At 43.4% G+C, this 21,366-nt stretch overlaps 1 protein-coding gene across 7 annotated transcripts in view; it reads left to right on the top strand.

Moving 5' to 3' along the window:
- Positions 1-21,366, top strand: part of SNX31 (sorting nexin 31) — an 81,747-nt gene that overhangs the window by 1,555 nt on the left and 58,826 nt on the right. For 5 of the 7 annotated variants that reach the window (XM_086336162.1, XM_086336161.1, XM_086336160.1 and 2 more), the window contains exons 3-4: positions 9,632-9,746; positions 16,254-16,318. In XM_086336162.1, the coding sequence (XP_086192288.1) occupies positions 9,632-9,746; positions 16,254-16,318 (180 nt within the window). Of the gene's footprint in view, positions 1-9,631; positions 9,747-16,253; positions 16,319-21,366 lie in introns of those variants that run through there. The other 2 variants (XM_086336164.1, XM_086336163.1) reach the window with 2 other exon arrangements.

The following is a 21,366-nucleotide window of genomic DNA, read 5'->3' as shown; positions in this document are numbered from 1 at the left end:
AGTCCATTTTCAAGGTATGACTAAGTTTCTCTGGATTCAGGGAAAACAGGTGTAATGTGGTTGTGACTTTTTGTGGTCATTTTTGAATTGCTAGCACTTAACACAGTGTCTGTGACCCAGTAGGTCCTCAGGAATGACTGTCAGGGGCTGAATAAAAAGGGCATGGATTCAGACTTTTGAAGGATGACAAGCTACTTGTGACTGAAACCTGCCTGGGGAGTTGAGAGGACTACAGATGGGGAACTCAAAGGAAGAGACAGTATGGTTGGTTTAGGCAGTTGTAGGATGAACATGAGGATGAACTCCCACCCTCATCTGCCTCCCTGCGTGTGAGGTCATGATGGGGAGGTGGCCATCACAGGTAAAAAGCAGGAGTCGTCAGAGAGGAGAAGGGAGAGATGGACTGACCACTTCCTGGCTGGACACCTCACCTCTTCTCTGACCTTCCATTTTTTCCTCAGAAATGATCAGGTAGGTGGTTGTGGGTGTCAACTTCACAAGGCTCTTGTGAAGCTTCGAATCCAGGTTCTCAGAGAACCTGACGCGTAGTTTATGTGCTTGGTAAATATTTGCTGACGCAGAGGCTTGTCAAGCCCTCCTTAACCGACTCAGAAAAATGCTTGTTTTCAGAAAAATTCAGACTTATCAAATCCTAGCAGGCCCTGAAGCAGAAACATAAAGCCAGTTCTTCTGATCTCCACAAAGATATGCCTTTTGTAGAGTATACAATGGATACTGATGAATATTTTGTATTTGTTTTTCAAAATTCTAAAGTGAGGATTTCTTTAGCCATTTTCCAACCATCTTACATGTATCATTGTTTCCCTTTTCTGTAGGAACAGTTCCTTTTAAATAAACTACTTAGATCTTAGGAGGTGGCTATTGGTATTATTAATTTAGAACAATAACTAACGGTTACTCTGTGCTAAGGTTGGTGCCAAGAGCTTTATATGTAATATTGTGTTTAGTTTTTATAACAGTCTTATGAGCTAGGATTATAATTAGCCCCATTTAACAGATGAGAAAACTGAGGTACACCTTGCCCAGGGTCATACCACTCCAAGTGTTGGAGCCTAGATTTGATCTTTGGAACCTGCTCTAACCATTTTGTGGTTCATTATCAAAGTTGGCAAAACATCAGAAAAACAGACTATCAGAAAAACAACTGCATCCTAAGCTAACATTTTTTTTTTTACTTTATTTAAGCATAGTATAATAAAATTCCCCAATTGTATGTGTCTAGTGTGATGAACTATCAGATCAGATCAGATCAGATCAGTCGTTCAGTCATGTCTGACTCTTTTCGACCCCATGAATCACAGCACGCCAGACCTCCCTGTCCATCACCATCTCCCGGAGTTCACTCAGACTCACGTCCATCGAGTTAGTGATGCCATCCAGCCATCTCATCCTCTGTCGTCTCCTTCTCCTCCTTCCCCCAATCCCTCCCAGCATCAGAGTCTTTTCCAATGAGTCAACTCTTTGCATGAGGTGGCCAAAATACTGGAGCTTCAGCTTCAGCATCATTCCTTCCAAATATATTTAATCTACTGCCACCATAATCAAGACAGAGAACAATTCCCACACTCATAATGTTTCCTTGTCCCCTTTGCCCTTGATCCCTTCCCTCTACCTCAAGTCCCAGACAACAAGATCTGCTTTCTGTCCTTAGAGTTCCTGGCATAAGATTTTATTCCACCTGCCCAAGAAGCCCCTATAAGGTTGGCATTGCAATCATTATCATTACTCCCATTTTATAGATGAAAAGTCCAAGTAAGTTTGCTAGATTTAGCAAATAAAAATATAGGATCCTCAGTTAAATGTGAATTTCAGATAAATAACAAATACTTGTCTAGTATTAGTCAGTTCCGTCGCTCAGTCATGTCCGACTCTTTGCGACCCCATGAACCTAAGCATGCCAGGCCTCCCATCACCAGCTCCCGGAGTCAACCCAAACCCTTGTCCATCGAGTCGGTGATGCCATCCAACTATCTCATCCTCTGTCGTCCCCTTCTCCTCCTGCCCTCAATCTTTCCCAGCATCAGGGTCTTTTCCAATGAGTCAGTTCCTCACATCAGGTGGCCAAAGTATTGGAGTTTCAGCTTCAGCATCAGTCCTTCCAATGAACACCCAGGACTGATCTCCTTTAGATCAGTTGGATCTAAAGGATCTGGTTGGATCTCCTTGCAGTCCAAGGGACTCTCAAGAGTCTTCTCCAACACCACAGTTCTAAAGCATCAATTCTTTGGCGCTCAGCTTTCTTTATGGTTCAACTCTCACATCCATACATGACCACTGGAAAAACCATAGCCTCGACTAGACAGACATTTGTTGGCAAAGTACTAGAATATTTCCTGCAATATTTGAGATACTCTTAACTGGGCATCCTCTATTTTATCTGGCAACCCTAAGTCAGAGACCAAAAGGTTGGCTGACTTCCCCCAGCCTCTTCTCAGCAGTTTTTATTCTTCCTACTCCATGGAAGATGTGAAATGGCTAAGAATTCTTAATCTGATTTAATATTAATACTGAGCACAATAAAAAATGAGACAATATAAAGTAAGTCCCCATCTGTGTTCATGAATGTGTGTGTCCTGTGTCTGTTTGGTGAGTAGAAGTTTATTTCCAATTGATTTGGAAGTTCTGCATCACAATAGAACAGAAATTTCATCTTAATAGGCTTAACTGATTACTCATTTACTTAAGAATATTTACTAAGTACCTATTAAATGGCAAGCACTATGTTAAATTAAGTGAAGACTCTGACTTTTAGCATATGTGTTTTTTGGATTTACGAATTTGATTTCTATTTTGTATATTGATGGAGTGGAAGTCTCTCAGTTATGTCAGACTCTTTGTGACACCATGGATGGTAGCCCTCCAAGCTCCTCTATCTGTGGAATTCTCCAGCAAGAATACTGGAGTGGGTAACCATTCCCTTCTCCAGGGGATCTTCCCAACCCAGGGATCAAACCCAGGTCTCCTGCATTGCAGGCAGATTCCTTATCATCTGAGCCACCAGGGAAGCCCTCTGCAATTGAGAAGGAGAACCTGACTGAGGTGATGTGGCCCCTGCCCCTTCTATGGGAGGCTAATGTGTATATGACTGACCTAAGGAATGATGGTTGTGTTTCCCAGAGGTCAGCTGTGACCCGTGATCTCTGAAGTCATGGCCGGCAGCCCGGTTTCCACGGAGGCTCTCAAGTTCTGGCAGCTTCCCTTCCACTGCTGAGTGTTATCCGTCTCTCTGCCACGGGAACTCCCTGACCTGACTGCTTTCTGTGCCTCTAAATGAATAAAATCGGTTTGATCTATGCCCTTGCCTGTACCACCTCCCTCAAGGGGAGTTAAATCTGTGAAAGAAACCTTTAACTGGCTCATTTTGGCCATCCTGTGTAAATGAGGCTGGACTCTGTGGCAAGGATGCTTGCCTCTTTGGAAATGCCCTGCTGGCATCAGTCATAGCAATGCTGACGAGCCTTGCAAAGGATCCTCCATGCGAGAGAAGGGCTCTGCACTGGTTCAGTCTTCTTCCCTGCCAGGTGCTGACTCAGTCTGGCTCCTACCTGCTATTTCTTCTCCCTGACTTAGACCGTCTGTTCTCATGAGCTGGCCGGTTGCCACTCCCTTGCTCACTTCCCCCTCCTGAGAAGGCCTCTGCCTGCTGGGCCATGGGTTAGAGACCAGCCTTTCTCAAGGGTCACCTCGAGCTCCACCTCCTCTGGAAGTCCCCCTTAATTGCACAAGACGCCTTTCTCTGATTCCTCTGCCACTCTGTGTTTAGACCTTGTTGCTTTCCCCTTCTTTGTGTGAAGATTTTGTTTCCCTCTTTATTTAGTTGAGAAGCCCACATGCTTAAATGAAGGAATGAATGAAGGCTGTAGGCATAGCGTATCCAGCACAGAATCCTGTTTTAGGAGAGGCCCAATAGAGATTTGATGGAGGAGGAGGATGGGAGGGAAAGAGGGCAAGGAGAAAGAAAAAGTGGTGAAAAGACTGTGTCCAAGTTCTGCTGCTCATTGATCTTGGTTTAAGTCACTTCAGCTGCCTGAGTTACTCATTGTCAACTAACCTTGTTGTCCAGGTGGGAGGATGTGGTCAGATTGCCCTCATTATCAAGGTGGGAGGGTGACAGGGTTCATGGCCATGATGATTGCCTACTTCACAGGACTGTACTGAGGAAGAAATGGGAAAACACACAAGACTGATGTTCTTTGGTACAAAATCCCACAGTCCAGGTTGATTTGAGCTTGTGACCCATTATCTGGACAATCTGAGATTTTTAATACAAGGGGCCTTGGAAGGTGGGATGACTGAGTCAACATCAGAAACAGAGGCTATCAAGAGGACAGTGTTGTGACTGTAATTCCACTCGTCCCAGGTCACCACCAAGGGATAGAAATAGGGGGATGCAAGTGCATATGGCATCTCCAGATAAAAGGTCACAGCTCAAATCAACCTGGACTGTGGGATTTTGTACCAAAGAACATCAGTCTTGTGTATTTTCCCATTTCTTCCTCAATACAGTCCTGTGAAGTAGATGATCATCATGGCCATGCACCCTGTCATCCTCCCACCTTGATAACGAAGGCAATCTGACCACATCCTCCCACCTTGACATCAAGCTTCGTTTGGCCAGTAGAGTTCTGTTTATGTTAAGATGCAGAACTGTGCAATGGAGAAATTGGAGTAGGAGACTGTGCTGGAATTTAAAAAAATAATGTTACCTGAACATGATTTTTCAAAGCAAGCAAACAAAAACACCTCTTACTGAAGGAACACAAGAGGTGCATTTTCCTTCTGATCTCTTGAAACAGTTTTTGAATGTTGGGGCTAACTCTGCTGCTGCTAAGTCGCTTCAATCGTGTCTGACTCTTAGCGACCCCATGGACTGCAGCCCACCAGGCTCCTCCGCCCATGGGATTTTCCAGGCAAGAGTACTGGAGTGGGTTGCCATTGCCGTCTCCGGGGGCCAACTCTAATAACAGATAATTCTCAGTATGCAAGTGCTTTTAATAGGTAAACTATGTACTATTTGAGACTGTATTTTGGTAGACTTGAAGAACTTGTGCGGTTGTGATTGACCTTTGGTGGACTTTACTGCTCAGTTTGTTGTGTTTATCTTCCCCCTTAGACCAGTGCTTGAGAAAGGAGGGGAAAGATTCCTTGAGAAGTCAGCTCTGGTTGTAAAACCTGCCGGGAGAGCTTTGGCTCTGGGGTGGGTATTAGGACCTTAATCCTTGTTGACTTTTCGTCCAGCTCTTGGCTGTAGGGCTCCTCCCATATCTCCCCTGGATAACCCAGATAGCCCTGCTGGTTCAAGGATACTGCGATTCCCACCCATTTGGGAGCATCTGTGACGTTTATGTGGAGAAGGCAGTGGCAACCCTCTCCAGTCATCTTGCCTGGAAAATCCCATGGACAGAGAAGCCTGGGTGGGCTACAGTCCATGGGGTCCCACAGAGTTGGAGACGACTAAAAGGGACTTAACACAATGAACCTGTATTGATGCAGAATTACAAACTATAGTCTATCATTTATTCTAACTTTGGTCTTTACTGAATGTCCTTCTGTTCCAAGGCCACATCCAGGCCCCACATTAAACTGTCATGTCACTTTAGGCTCCTCTTGACTGTGACCGTTTCTCAGGCTTTCCTCTTGTTCATGATTTTGACAATTTTGAGGAGTATCCGGCAGGTAGTTTGTGGAATGTCCCTCTGTTGGACTTGGTCTGATGTTTTTCAGATGAGCAGACTGGGTTTATGGTTTTGAGAGAAAGACCCTGGGGGACAAGTGCTTCTAATCACATCTTGTCTGGGGCAGTTGCTATCGATCTAACATTTTTGATATTGCCCTTGGTCACCTGGCTGAGGGAGTGTTGGTCAGGTTTCTCCACATAAAGTTACTTCTTTCCCTGCCTTTCCACACTGTGCTCCTAGGAGGGAGGTCACCATGCACAGACCACACTTAAAGACTGAGGATTTATGTTCCATCTCCTTGTGGCATGAAGTATCTACATACATTATTTGGGATTCTTCTGCACCAGGATTTGTCTATTCTCTCTGATTTATTTATTTAGTCAATAATTTATAGCTGGGCTAAAAATTATTATAGACTCCTGGATATAATACTCCTGGAGTGGACTCCTAGATATTTACTTTATACTTCAGGCTGTACTTCAATTAGACTTTATTTTATTGTTCAAATTGTTCCAGCTTGGCCCGTGGGAGCTCTTTCTGTTTGTTCCTGTTTCTTTGACATACCCTTATTTGACTTTTGTTTGCTTTACACACTTTCTTATTTTCTGGCACTATAAGATTCCCCAGACTCATCTTTTCTTTTTTTTTTTTTTGGCCCCACTGTGTAGCTGGTGGGATTTTTGTTCCCCGACCAGGGATCAAACCCATACCGTCTGCATTGGAGGCATAGAGTCTTAACCACTGGACCTTAGGGAAGTCCCAGTCCCAGACTCATCTTGTGTATTTCCTGCCTCAGTCCTAGAATCAACCATTTCTTCATGGAGTCCTAGTTGCTTTTATTGGAGAATAACATTAGAAACCAATATCTGGCACTAGATGTGTTCTCCACTGCCGCAGTGTCGTTGCTTTTAGGCCCTCTCAGCTTAAAGAGCAAGAAAACATATGTGCATATGTGCATGTCTATAAATAAATACCTCTGCGTGTAGCCATCGGTGTCTAAATTAAGTTAAACGTGAGTTCATACCGATGTCTTCAACGGTAACCCATCACCACATGGCTCACTCTAGCCTGTTCCCTTATCTGAAAACTCTCATTACAACAGTGAGAAACCACTCACGCCACCTGCCACCCATTGACTTGATTGTTCCATTCTGTGGGCACATATAGAGGTACCAGAATGGTTAACCTGTATCCACGTAGGAGACAATTTTATCAGCTGGAGCTCAGCGCTTCTGTACAGCTGCTCTTGCCTTTAATTTTACAGACACCACTCGTTTGCAGAGTGACTTGGGTCAGCACCTTTTCCCTCATTCCCTTCACTCCAGTTGATTCATGTATGTATAATATAGTTAAATTGTTTACTCACATTCTGCATTCCTTTCTGGGTTTCCCCCCACTTCCCAAATGATTCTTTAAATATTTGCACACATTAAAGTTGTGTTGTAAAGTTCAGTAGGTTTGGCAAATGCCTAGTATTCTGTACCATAGTATCATACAGACCAGTTTCACCCTGAAAGGTTCCACAGGCTTCACCAGTTCAACACCGCCCTTTTCCAAGCTCCTGGTGACCATGGATGTTTTCACTCTCTCTATCATTTTGCTTTTCCCCCAAGAATATCATATCATTGAAGTCATACAGTGTGTTTTTTCAGATTGACTTTTTATTTATCAATGTGTATCTCAGTTTCCTCCATGTCTTTTTGTGGCTTGACAACTCATTTCTTTTTATCGCTGGGGAATATTCCATGGTAGGGATAGACCAGAGTTTGTTTATCCATTCACCTATTGAAGGATATCTCGGTTGCTTTCAGGTTTTGGTGATTATGAGTAAAGCACCTCTAAATGTTTGTATGCTGTTTTTTTGTGGCCACAGTTTTCAAATCTGTTGGGTGAATAACTAGAAGTGTAGTTGCTGAATTATGTGGTAAAACTATGTTTACCTTGTAAGAAATTGCCAAAAGTTCTTCCAAAGTGGCTGTGCCATTTTATATTCTCTCCAGAATATAACTTGAATATTTTTAAATTGCAAAAATAAATGTTGGCATCAAATTTAGATTCCCTAGAAATCGAACGAACAACCTAGCAGACCAAACGAAATATAAGGGAGCTGTATCTTTCCTTCAGATAGGCAGGTAATAACCTTTCTAAGTGTTAGATCAACACTATCCAATAGAAATTTATGTGCTGGTGGAAATGCTCTGTATCTTCTTTGTCCAGTTTGCTAGGAACTTGCCATGTTTCCAGTGGCTACTGAGTATTTGAAATGTGGTTAGTGAGATGGAGGAGTTGAATTTTAAATTTTAAGTTTAAATTTAAGTAGTCATGGGTGGCTAATGGACGTCTTAGCGGGTGGCCCAGAATTGGGATTTTGGCTCGTACTTGAGTGAGATAGGCTGCTATGAAGGATTTTGTGCAGGGCAGAGGAATGATCTGACTTACACTTTTAAGTAACTTTAGATTCTGTATTAGGAATAGACGGAAGGGGAGCAAGGGCGGAGGCAGACAGATCTGTTAGAAAGTTACTGCAATAACCTGGAACAAGAGATGACAGGGGTGTGGACAAGAGTGATGGCAGTGGGGGAGGAAGAAGTGGCCAGATTTGGGATCTATTTTGAAGTTAGGGCTGGTGCAAGGTAAATAGCCAAACACACACTATTTTTGACAAAGGTAATGGAATTTTAGTTCGTTCTTATTTGCAGTCTCATTTCTCTTAGATCTGCTCTCATTTTCTTTAAGCCAGTGAAATTTCCTGTTCCAGAGGTACCATGTTAAAATCTTACTGGTTTCCTTTCTTCTACTTTAAAAAGAATAATACGATGTCTTATTTTCAAGCTTTCACTGTAAATGTGAGTCTGGAATGAAGGTCATTTTTGATTACCTAATTTTAAAATTATTTTTGATGCATCCACTATGAGCTTGCATAAAGATAGTTTCCAACCTGGTCATGGTCTTGGGTCATATATGGGTGGGGAAGAGGGAGGGGTCTGGCAGGGTTTCTACTGGGATCATATGTCAGCCTTGCAGGACTTTTAGAAACCAACATTGTCCACTAGCAGTAGAATGTGAGCCACATATGTAACACTGAAAAATTTTGTGTTAAAATTTTAACATGTTAAAAAAGATTTTAAAAGCAGGTGGAATTAATTTTAATGATATATTTTATTTAATCTGATACATCTAAAATATTATGATTTCAGTAGATAATAAACATAAAAAGTTATTGAGGAGGGTATGGCAACTCACACCTATATTCTTGCTTGGAGAATCTCACAGACAGGAGCCTGGCAGTCTACAGTCCAAAGAGTCAGACACGACTGAAGCTACTTAGCATACACATAGCAAAATGTTTTACATTGTCTTCCCTTTGTACGAAGTCTTCCCTTAAAACTAGAGTGTATTTTACACTTACCTCCCATCTCAGTTTGGACTAGCTGTGTTATCAGAGGCTACCAAATTAGACTGCACAACTCTGAGCATCTGCTGTTCTGTTCAAAATGGGTGGGTGTGGGGAGGGGGAATTAAATTCCTAACTCTCATCATTGATGTCACGAATACTATTGGGGAATGAATTAAAGGAATATTGTATGATGTGGCTGATGGGCAGTTGTGTAAAAACAAATGAAAGATTAAAATATACCCCAAATCTACCAAACTCAGACTGGAGCTGTCAGTCTGAGATACGTCTAACAGTGTTCTAGAAACCTATACTATAATAAAATCCTCTTTAAGAAAATCAAGGTATCACCTCTTCCCCCTTTTGACCATCAGTGCAGTTCAGCCACTCAGTCGTGTCCGACTCTTTGTGACCATCAGGAAGTGTTAATTTTAGATAAAGTGCGGGAGAGAGGCTTGCCCCAGGCGGAGGTTAGGTGTCTCACCAGCCTTGAACGGTAGGGGCTTCGCCTTAACCCTGTGTTTTCTGGATCTTTCAGCTGAAGCGGGTGTTTGGAAATTGCCTGCCACCCTTTCCACCAAAGTACTATCTTGCAATGACCACATCTATGGCTGATGAGAGAAGGGACCAGTTAGAACAATATTTACAAAATGGTATGTATTTGGATTTTTTAAAACAATCTGTGGAAATGTGAAGGTTTATATCTGTCCTCAATGGCTCTTAGTATATTTACAGAATTGTGTAACCACCACCGTCATCGAATCTGAGAGCATTTTTACCACCCCAAAAGAAATTCTATACCTATTATCAGCCACTTCCTATTGCTCTCCCTTACCAGCCCTTGTCTTTATGCACTAATTTATGCCTTTATAAATTTGCCTGCTCTGGATATTTCACATAAATGGAATCATACAATATGTGGTCTTTGTATTTGGTATAAAAATGCTTTGTTTAGAGTTACCCCTTCCCCACGTGCTCTGTGTTGGTTTTGATTGTAGAAGTCAAAGAAATGTCATTTGGATTAAGACTGAACAAAAGGATAAAATGATCTGTTTTTATGTGAAAGCTTTCAGGAGAGATCAGAAATGTTTACTGCCAGTGCTGGAGATGGCAGTTTCCTCTCTGGCTTCCCTAGGAGCAAAGCTGAGGCACCAGGAATGCTTGGAGGTCTGCTCTGGACCCATGAAGCTAGTGATACAGAGTCTTGGAGCATTGGTGGGCTTCTAAAAAGTCCTATATGCACAGCAAGATGAGCTCTCATAAGAGAGGACGGTGGGGAGAAATAGAATCATTGGCATTCAAACAGTTAAAAGTTTAAAAAGGGGAAATGGTATAGACATAAAATGTTTTAAAAATAAAACCTGGCCAAAGAGTTTAAAATGAAAGACATGTTCCCTTCCACCTCAGATTCTCATGCCTTTAAAATAAAATACTATTATTAATACAAGAGGCTTGTGTATTTCTCAGAAACCATCCTGTGTATTCTAGTGTGTGAGTACATCTTTGTTGGTTAAAGACAAATCGAAGCTTACTCTATGCATTTTCCTGTATATGAGTTTCGTTTTAAATTAATTTATTAGCTTGTTTTGGCTGCTCTGGGTCTTCATTGCTGCACATGGGCTTTCTTTAGTGAGGGCTGCTGTTCGTTGCGGTGCATGGGTGTCTCACCACGAGTGGGTCTCTTGTTGCAGAGCATGGGCTCTAGAACACGTGGGTTCAGGGGCTGCTGCTCTTGGCTCAGTAGTTGTGGCCCAAGGGCCCAATGGCTCCACGGCATGTGGAATCCCCCCCGGCCAGGGCCCGAACCCATGTCCCCTGTATTGGCAGGCAGATTTCTATTGGCTGCGCCGCCAGGGATGTCCTGAATCTGAGTTTTTAAAACTTTTTAGTCTGAAAGAATTTCTGACTTACAGAGAAGTTGCAAAATTAATGCAAAAATTTCTGTATATTCTACCCAGATTTCCCAGATGTTATCACTTTACTTTATTACTTTCATTACTTTATTACTCTCTCTCACTTTCCCATGTCTGTGTTGGTGTTATGAATGTATGCATAATATATATTGTATATAATTTTTGAGACACTTGTTTTGCATATATAAACCACTTTATCGTTAAGTATATCTATGTGTATTTCCTGAGATCAAGGACATTCTCTTCAGTAACTAAAGTGTAGTTATAAAAATCGGGCAATTAACACTGATATAGTAATGCTATATAGTATAGAGACTTTATTCAAACATCGCCAAATACCCCACTAATGTCCTTCATTACAAAAGAAAAAAACCTTTTTCTTCTGTATGTTGATTTTGCTCCTCTTAAAATATCAGTCTTACAGATCTTTCTTATTGTTGTTCAGTTGCTCAGTAGTGTCTGACTCTTTGCGACCCCATTGACTGAAGCATGCTAGGCTTCCCTGTCCATCACCATCTCCCAGAGCTTGCTCAAACTCATGTCAATTGAGTTGGTGATGCCATCCAACCATCTTGTCTTCTGTCATCTCCTTCTCCTCCTGCCCTCAATCTTTCCCAGCATCAGGGTCTTTTTTAATGAGTCGGCTCTTCATATCAGGTAGCCAAAGTATTGAAGCTTCATCTTCAGCATCAGTCCTTCCAATGAATAAACAGGACTGATTTCCTTTAAGATTGACTGGTTTGATCTCCTTGTAGTCCAAGGGACTCTCAAGAGTCTTCTCCAACACTGCAGTTCAAAAGCATCAATTGTTCAACACTCAGCCTTCTTATACCAGGGCTTCCCTGGTGGCTCAGAGGTTAAAGCATCTGCTTGCAATGTGGGAGACCTGGGTTTGATCCCTGGGTCGGGAAGATCCCCTGGAGAAGAAAATGGCAACCCACTCCAGTATTCTTGCCTGGAGAATCCCATGGACAGAGGAGCCTGGTGGGCTACAGTCCACGGGGTCGCAAAAAGTCAGACGCGACTGAGTGACTTTACTCACTCACTCAGCCTTCTTTATGGTCCAGCTCTCACATCCATACATGACTACTGGAAAAACCATGTCTTTGACTAGATGGATCTTTATTGGCAAAGTAATGTCTCTGATTTCTAATATGCTGCTTAGGTTTCTCATAGCTTTTCTTCCAAGGAGCAAGCATCTTTTGATTTCATGGCTGCAGTCACAATCTGCAGTGATTTTGGAGCCCAAGAAAATAAAATCTGTCACTGTTTTCATTGTTTCCCCATCTATTTGCCTTGAAGTGATGGGACTGTATGCCTTCATCTTAGTTTTTTGAATGTTGAGTTTTAAGCCAGTTTTTTCACTCTCCTCTTTCACCTTCATCAAGAGGCTCTTTAGTTCCTCTTCGTTTTCTTCCATAAGGGTGATATCATCTGAATATCTGAGGTTATTGATATTTCTCCCAGGAATCTTGATTTTAGTTTGTGCTTCATTCAGCCTGGCATTTCACATGATGTACTCTGCATACAAGTTAAACAAGTTAAACAGGCAGGGTGACAATATACAGCCTTGATGTACTCCTTTCCCAATTTGGAACCAGTCTGTTGCTCCATGTCCAGTTCTTACTGTTGCTTCTTGACCTGTATACAGGTTTCTCAGAAGGCAGGTAAGGTGGTCTGGTATTCCCATCTCTTTCAGAATTTTCTACAGTTTGTTATGATATGCTAAAGTCAAAGGCTTTAGCGTAGTCAATGAAGCAGATGTTTTTCTGGAACTCTCTTGCTTTTTCTATGATACAGTGAATGTTGGCAATTTGATCTTTGGTTCCTCTGCCTTTTCTAAATCCAGCTGTACATCTGGAAGTTTACGGTTCACATGCTGTTGAAACCTCGCTTGGAGAATTTTGAGCATTACTTTGCTATGAGTGCAATTGAGATGCGTGCAATTATGCGGAAGTTTGAGCATTCTTTGGCATTGCCTTTCTTTGGGATTGGAATGAAAACTGACCTTTTCCAGTCCTGTGGCCACTGCTGAGTTTTCCAGATGTGCTGGCATATTGAGTGCAACACTTTGACAGCATCATATTTTAGGATTTGAAAAAGCTCAACTGGAATTCCATCACCTGCACTAGCTTTGTTCTTAGTGATGCTTCCTAAGGCCCACTTGACTTCGTATTCCAGCATGTCTGGCTCTAGGTGAGTGATCACACCATTGTGGTTATCTGGGAGATGAAGATCTTTTTTGTACAGTTCTTCTGTGTATTCTTGCCACCTCTTCTTAATATCTTCTGCTTCTGTTAGGTCCATACCATTTCTGTCCTTTATCGAGCCCATCTTTGCATGAAATGTTCCCTTGGTATCTCTAATTTTCTTAAAGAGATCTCTAGTCTTTCCCCTTTTATTGTTTTCCTCTATTTCTTTGCATTGATCACTGAGGAAGACTTTCTTATCTCTTCTTGCTATTCTTTGGAACTCTGCATTCAAATGGGTATATCTTTCCTTTTCTCTTTTGCCTTTCACGTCTCTCCTTTTCTCAGACAACCTGAGAAGGCCTATTTGTAAGGCCTCCTCAGATAACCATTTTGCCTTTTTGCATTTCTTTTTCTTGGAGGTAGTTTTAATCACAGCCTCCTGTACCTGTTATGAACCTCTGTCCATAGTTGATCAGGCACTCTATCAGATCTAGTCCCTTGAATCTATTTCTCACTTCCACTGTATAATCATAAGGGATTTGATTTAGGTCATAGCTGAATGGTCTAGTGGTTTTCCCTACTTTCTTCTATTTAAGTCTGAATTTGGCAATAAGGAGTTCATGATCTGAGCCACAGTCAGCTCCCAGTCTTGTTTTTGCTGACTGTATAGAGTTTCTCCATCTTTGGCTACAAATAATATAATCAATCTGATTTCAGTGTTGACTATCTGGTGATGTCCATGTGTTAGAGTCATCTCTTGTGTTGTTGGAAGAAGGTATTTGCTATGACCAGCACGTTCTCTTGGCAAAACTCTGTTAGCCTTTGCCCTGCTTCATTTTGTACTCCAAGGCCAAACTTACCTATTATTCCAGGTATCTCTTGACTTCCTACTTTTGTATTCCAGTCCCCTATGATAAAAAAGGACATCTTGTTTGGTGTTAGCTCTAAAGGGTTGTGTAGGTCTTCATAGAACCATTCAACTTCAGCTTCTTTGACATTAGTGATTGGGGCATAGACTTGAATTACTTAGAGTTGAATGGTTTGCCTTGGAAACAAATAGAGATCATTCTGGTTGTTTTTGAGATTGCCTCCAAGTACTGCCTTTCAGACTCTTTAGTTGACTATGAGGGCTACTCCATTTCTTCTAAAGGATTCTTGCCCACAGTAGTAGATATAATGGTCATCTGAAGCAATTATAAATTTACCTCATTATTTTTCAGAGTTGCACATTTTTTTTTTTAAAAAACATAGCAAATAGAAATTCTAGAAGTCATCTATTTTCCATTCATCTTTTGTAATGGAGAATGTACCCCTTTTTAGACATATTAAATAAATTTTTTCAAGTTCAAAATGTAATATCTTTTGAAATTTCATTCTCTCTTGGTTTGCTTTCTCAGATCTTCATGAAATACTCCTTTAACAGCTGGCCTTTTCACAAATGCTTACTGTGCTTCAGGGGTCACTTCTCTAGACCTGGCCTTTATCCATAATCAGGATGCCCCGCGCATCCCCTTGGAAGGTAGAGGAAGGAGACAGTGCAGTGTGGCATGTGACTGAGGGCACAGGCTCTGCTCAGACCCAGAGCCAAGCCCCTGGTTTGCACCTCACTGGCTGTGTGACCTGGGGAAAGACACTTACCTTCTCTGAGCTTCAGTGTCTTTATCTGTAAACTGGAAATGCTCTTTACTTCAGGGTTTGTTGTGAAGATTAAGTGAGCTAAAACATGCAAAATGCTTTGCATAGTATTCCGTACTTAACGGTTGTACAGTAAATACTAATTTATTGAACACTTCTTCAACAGTGTTCCCCATCCCAAGGATCCATGGTACTGATTGTCATGATTAGTTTGCATACATGCCACATATGGGTTTCCCAGGTAACACCAGTGGTAAAGGACCTGCCTGCCAGTGCGGGAGACATATGCCACGTGGGGTCGATCCCTGGGTCAGGAAGATCCTCTGGAGAAAGGATTGACAACCTACTCCAGTATTCTTGCCTAGAGACTCCCATGACAGAGAAGCCTGGCAGGCTACAGTTGATAGGGTCACACAGAGTCGAACATGACTGAAGCGACTTAGCACACATGTTACATATATTCCAGAAAATAAGACAAGAGCTTGCCCCCCACCCCCACCCCCGCAGTGAAATGACCTCTTTAAAAGAGAGGGAAAAAAGTTTTTGTTCTTACAGAGACTCTCTGTCTTAGTTATTTTATTTTGAAAAACCTGGCATCATTTGGGAAGCACAACCAGAAATGACCTCAGTCGGTGCTAGTTTGGAATGCTGGTAGAAGTGATTTGACAAGATCAGTAAAAGAGCAACAAAAAGAAAGACATTTGATATAGATTTAGAAGGTGGATAAGTTCAGCTCGAGTGTGGGAGAGGACTCATGGGGAGGAAGATAAGAACTGAGAAAGCTGCAGGGAAGCCCCTCACGTGTGACTGTGGGGTCCTCGGGGGGCAAGTCCCAGCCCCATGTACTCTGGCTACAGCTCTGTGTGTTGGTATCTGGAGCTTTAAATCTAAGGGGGTAAATGTCTTATAAGTACAGAAGAAAGTTTAAATCTCTGGCAGCCTTATTGTTGCTTTTTTTTTTTTTTTTTTTTGATAACCTCTTGAGAGCTCCCATTGTGAAAAGAAGTCCTCTACATCCTTGTTTCTTGGCTGATTTAAAATTTTCAAATGACCAAGCATCTCACTAAAGTGGGAGTCTAGATCCACAGTTTTAGATCTTATTTTTTCTTCATATCAACTTCATCGTCTTTCTAGTAGGGGCAGAAAGATGGCTATTGAGTGATGGATGTGCATGAGTAAAAAAGGACTCCTGGAAAGAGTCACCTGGGACTGGTGTGATGGGTTCACGGTGTCAGTCCAGGCTGCCTGGAGGAGGAGGCCTTGTGGGTTTTCATGGATTTGAGAAGTCACAGGCTCCATTGCCTTTAAGGAGGCAGCAGTGCACTGTCAAGGTCTGGAGGGCTCCCTGGAGGACAGGGCAGTTTAACAGAACAGTCAACACAGCCCTGTGCTAACCTGGCTTGCTGTCCCTGTTTTTCAGTAACCATGGACCCAAACATGTTGAGAAGTGATGTCTTCATTGATTTTTTAAAACTGGTGCAGCTGGTAAGCTTACTTTTCTTGACTAAGGTCATGATTTCACTACAGAACATGTTTCCATGGGTGTGTTTCTGACCATCAGCCCTACAGAGCCTGGATTCAGATAAAATACATTCATTTGGAGGACACAGGAAGATGGTTCCTATTAATATTTTCTTCTTTTGGAGGCTTAGATTCTAGATGGAACATTAAGTGTATCACTTGGCCTTTTGCCCATTTTAATTAAGTTGATAACTTTTATCTGTTGCATAAGCACTGACATCTCAAAACTAGCCATGGAAAAGAGAATACATTATTATTAGGGCCCCCATAACAACTCTGGGACCCTGCTTCTGTAGCTGGGACTTCCAAGTTTCCACAGTGAAGACCTCAGGACAGCAGTAATAGCCATGCCAGATTATATTTGTGTATTCTCTGCTTAGAACTTTATTGTAAATGAATTATGGAGAAAATTCAATCTCCACAGGACAGACAGGAACTCCCTGTCCTTTGGTGGTCTAAAGAACCATTGGCCACTTGCCCCCAGAGGCTGGAGCTTGGCCAGATACATTTGTTTAGTGCAGGATCCATTCGGCTGGTACACTGGGAACATCTTTATGCCTCCTTGTACGTTCTCAACTGAATGGAAGAGCTTTGAAAGGACCGAAGTCGTCCAATGATATGATATTACTGAACTGGTTCCCTGGTTCAGGGAGGAGCGATACCTTGATCAGATTTGTTTAAAAAAAAAAAAAAAAAAGGAACAAAGTGCATTTATTCAGTGGTTCAAGAGTGTTGATAAACTTACTGGTCCACCCAACTGAGAAATGTCGCTGGAGCCTCCCATTGCATGACTGCCCGTACTTTCATGTATACTTAATGTTGGGGGTGTGTGTGTGTGTGTGTGTATGTATATACACATACATGTATATTTTCCTTCTATTTGAAAAGTTTGTTGTTGCAGTGGTGATGGTGGTAACATTCAAACAGCACAAAACGGTACATGATAAAAGTAACCTCAAAGTGGTGGTGAATCTGCCTGCCAGTGCGGAAGACACAAGCGTCATGGGTTCAATCCCTGGGTTGGGAAGATCCCCTGGAGGAGGAAATGGCAACGCAGTCCTGGAAAATTCCATGTGGACAGAGGAGCCGGGTGGGCTACAGTCCAGCAGTCGCAAAGAGTTGGATGCGACTGGGCCCACACCCATGCAACCTCACTCCCACCACACCCGTGCAACCTCACTCCCACCGTAGACACTTGTTTACAGTTTAACACGTGTCCCTCTACGCACTTGTGCAGATACGAGCATTCATACATAGGCATATCCTTTTCTGACTCATGAATAAGCACTTACTCTACCCACTTTCTGAACCTTGCTTTTCACAATTTGCATCTTGCAAATCATTCTGCGTGAACGCACAGAGGTAAATCAGCCTTGGTTCTGTTGTCTTTGTGTGCATCGTGGTTTTTGTTTTCAGCGCTTTCTAAAAGTTATTCAGAGGGTGGCAGCGCTTTGGAGCTTTGTTTTGAGTGTCTTTGTTTTGAGTGTTTTAGTGCTCTTAGTGTTTTTTTTATCTGTTTAACTGTGCGGAAGCCTTTTGCCCCAGCTGCATTTGGCAGCATCTCTTCTTTTTTCTTGTGATGGAGTTCTCACTTTTGCAGGGGCTTTGTTTTTCTCTTCCATTGCTTCCGTGAGTTTGGCCAGCTTCCTTCTATGCTCTTTTGTTTGCTTATCTCCTCGTTGAGGTCTTTATTTGTTCTTTGAGGTCTGAGTTCAGAGAAGTCTTGCTTTGGTTAACAGTCATCATCTTCATTTCCTTAGTTGCATCATTTTGCCTTTTTTTCTTTTTTAATTGAGATCTTTCCAGACGAGGGAGCAAACCCATGTCTCCTGCATCGGATTCTTTACCAATGAGCCACCAGGGAAGCCCAGTGGCATCATTTTGGGGGCATATATTTTTCACCCACATTTGGTCACATTTCTTTCCTCCTTTCCTGAGGGATTTTTGCCTCTGGCTCTTCCCAGGAGACCCTCAATTTTGAAAGAGTTTATGTTCCCGGAGCCAGTTGTTTGCTGACCCATGATGCTGGGAGTTGCCAGAGCTGAGTTGGTGGAACCTGTCTGCTGGATCTTGCCTCTCATTTCTGGGCACCTTCTCACTAACACTGTGCCCCAGGGTGGAGTGGCGTGTCTGTCATGAAGCCCAAACCACACAGTTCCTCTTCTCAAGATCATGTCTTCCACCCTCCTGCTGATGAATCAGCCCCAGGACTAACTCAGTAGCTGGGAGTGCTGGCTCGGAGTGAGATGCTCAAGATTCATAGTTTGGCGGCTGCCCCACTTTCAACTTACATGGCTTGAGGCCATTTACTTAGTCTCTTTGTATCTCAGTCTCCCCATCTCTAGAATGAGCAGAGTAGCTCTTCTCTGAGGGTTGTTGGGAGGATGAAGTGAGCCAGTGCTCCTAAGGCACATAAATGTCACCTGGCCAATGTTGACACCTAGGAGGTCCTCCTGCCATCACCAACACCAATCCTTTTGCCTCTTCCCCACCTGCTGAGATTGCTTTGGGCAAAGACGGCAGGCCTGTGCATCTCTCCCCAGACACCTGGTGCCATCAGAGGGGCCCAGACTTGTGCTCCCAGACCCTCCTGGTGCCTCCTGAGGAGCTGCGTTAAGACAGCGTCAATGTGGCCTAAGTCCTGCCCGCTGCCCCTTTGTCCCTCTGCTTCCCTCCTCCCCACACAGGTCCAGTGTTCACCAGGCTTGGCAGCTCCTCTGCAAACCCAGCGTTTCAGGCCTGGGACCATTTTCAGCTTCTTCAAAGAGGATGTTCCTTCCACTTGTTTTCTGTTTGCCTCCAAAACAAAATGAGGACAACTCCTGAAGATGTTTATAAAAGAGGCTACAGTATGATTTTGAAAGGATACTAAGTCTAAGTCAGGAAGGTGGTTCTGTGTTCATCAGGCCCCTGCCCTGCCTGCTGCCGCCCTTGGCTGTTCATGTTGCTGTTTAGTCCCTTGGTTGCATCCGACTTGGTCGCATCTGACTCTTTGTGAACCTATGGTCTGCAGCCCACCAGGCTCCTCTGTCCATGGGATTCTCCAGGCAAGAATACTGGAGTGGGTTGCCATGCCCTCCTCCAGGGGGGTCTTCCCAACTCAGGGATCAAACTCACATCTCTTAAGTCTCCTGCATTGGCAGGCAGGTTCTTGACCACTAGTGCCACCTGGGAAGCCTTGTGACTGTTTATAGTGGAACAAATATGTGTTGAATGGTTGCTAGGACTTGATAATGCTGTAGAGGAGAGGGAGGCACCAGGAAATCACATCTTGTCCAGATTATGGAGTTTCCAGTCTTGTTGTGGAGACAGAAAAGTCACCATGTAAGACCATGATGTAATGAGCCCAGTGACACAGGAATGAGACTGTGATACAGGACTACACGCTATGGTACAGGGCTGAGTGCTCTTATACAGGACCGAGTGCTGTGATACAGGGTCATGATGCAGGAGAGGATTAGGGATATGTCGAGATCTCCATCCTCTCAGCCCTGATGCAGCATTTGTGGGCCCACCCACCTCCAGCAGCTCCGTGCCCACCTTCCCTGTGTCTAGTACAAACAGTATTATTTTCTCCATGTGACTTGGTGAGAAAAGGGCTCAGAAGCACTGCCACAGGGTGAATGAGTGTCCAAGGAACACGATAGAGGGCACCCTGGTTAATGACCTGAAGAAGGACCTCGAAGTTAGCATCGGGTGATTTCTGGGGTAAGCAGGGAGGTAAGATTATACTCCAGCTTTTTCTTCCCATTCAGGGAAATGCTAGGAAATCACGTTAATATCCAGTGGTCTGGGAGACTCAGGACAGGTATTGGTAAAAGGGAAGCAGTAGCCGCTTATTATTGGGGGTGAGTAGCCTGTCCCCTGACCACCTTCCAGGGCCAGCGTTATTGCTCAGCAGTGACTAGATGTGGTCGGTGCAGGGGAGACTCGACCAGCCAAGCCTGCAGTGAGATGGCTCGTGGAGGACTGGTGAGTGCCAGGAGGACTGAGATGAGCACAGGGGATGTGTGGGTCTGCCAGACCAGCAAAGGAGCCCAGGGAGCAAGGGTTGGGAAGTCTCCCCACCTCAATATTATACAGGCATTTCCCCCCGCCGAATATTTTCACAGCTTTTAATAAGTGCTTGGCCTGCTGTTTCCTGGTGGTTATTACCCAATAGTCACACACTCGCAGGCCTGGCTCTCCAGGACTCAGCAGGTACATGCACACCTTCCTGTCTCTGGACAAGGACACAATGTGTTAGAAATGTGAATACGTGTGACCGTGTAGGAGCCTTCCAAGGAGCCTCTACTCAGGGGGAGCAACAGTCATCAGAGGGGGCTGCTTCTACAGGATATTCGATCCGGGCTGGACCCGACACTTCTGTGCTGTATCTCATTCACCCTCGCAACTTGTTGAGAGTGGTGCTCCTCTTTTTCAGTTAAGTAATTTGCTCAAGGATACACATCTTAATAAGTGGAAGCCCAGGGAGCCTGGATCTACTGATGTCATGAAGTATTTCTAGAGCGGTGGCAGCCCCCTCTAGCCCGATCCCTCACCAGGTTCCGCTGGTTTTGTATCCAGACCCCTCCTGCCCACCCACTTACCATGCTCCCAAACTTTGGCCTGCGATTGCCTCTGAGATGAAGGGGTTTTTGAAAGGCAAAACCAGTCTTTAAACTAAGGCCTGTATGTTCCTGGTTCTTAATCTATATAGTGTGAACAGCATGTTTGAGAAGAAAGAGACTAAGAAGGTATTTGCTGTAGCTTTTGTGTACTTGGGGAGTTAGGGGAATGTATGTATTTGGGGAGTGTTGCCTACCATGGGTCTAGGGGCTCTGTGACTCTTTCCCCATTTCCTCTTAAGAATGTTTCCTGTTTCCCTTGTAGTGAAATGTTTAGGACTGATTAGTAAGTGTGATGGAAATTTAGAGGTTGGCACATCCAAATATGGATTTTCTGGATAATAAAGATCAGGGTAAGTGCTATGGCTACCAGACATTCTTTGGCCTCAGAGGAGAATATCAATA

Source organism: Bos grunniens, chromosome 14 (genome assembly GCF_055505025.1).
Source record: "Bos grunniens cultivar Pamir isolate PY7600 chromosome 14, Bosgru_T2T1.0, whole genome shotgun sequence".
Classification (NCBI taxonomy): Eukaryota; Metazoa; Chordata; class Mammalia; order Artiodactyla; family Bovidae; genus Bos; species Bos grunniens.
The sequence above is the reverse complement of the archived record's forward strand: the minus strand, read 5'-3'. Positions and strand labels throughout refer to the sequence as shown.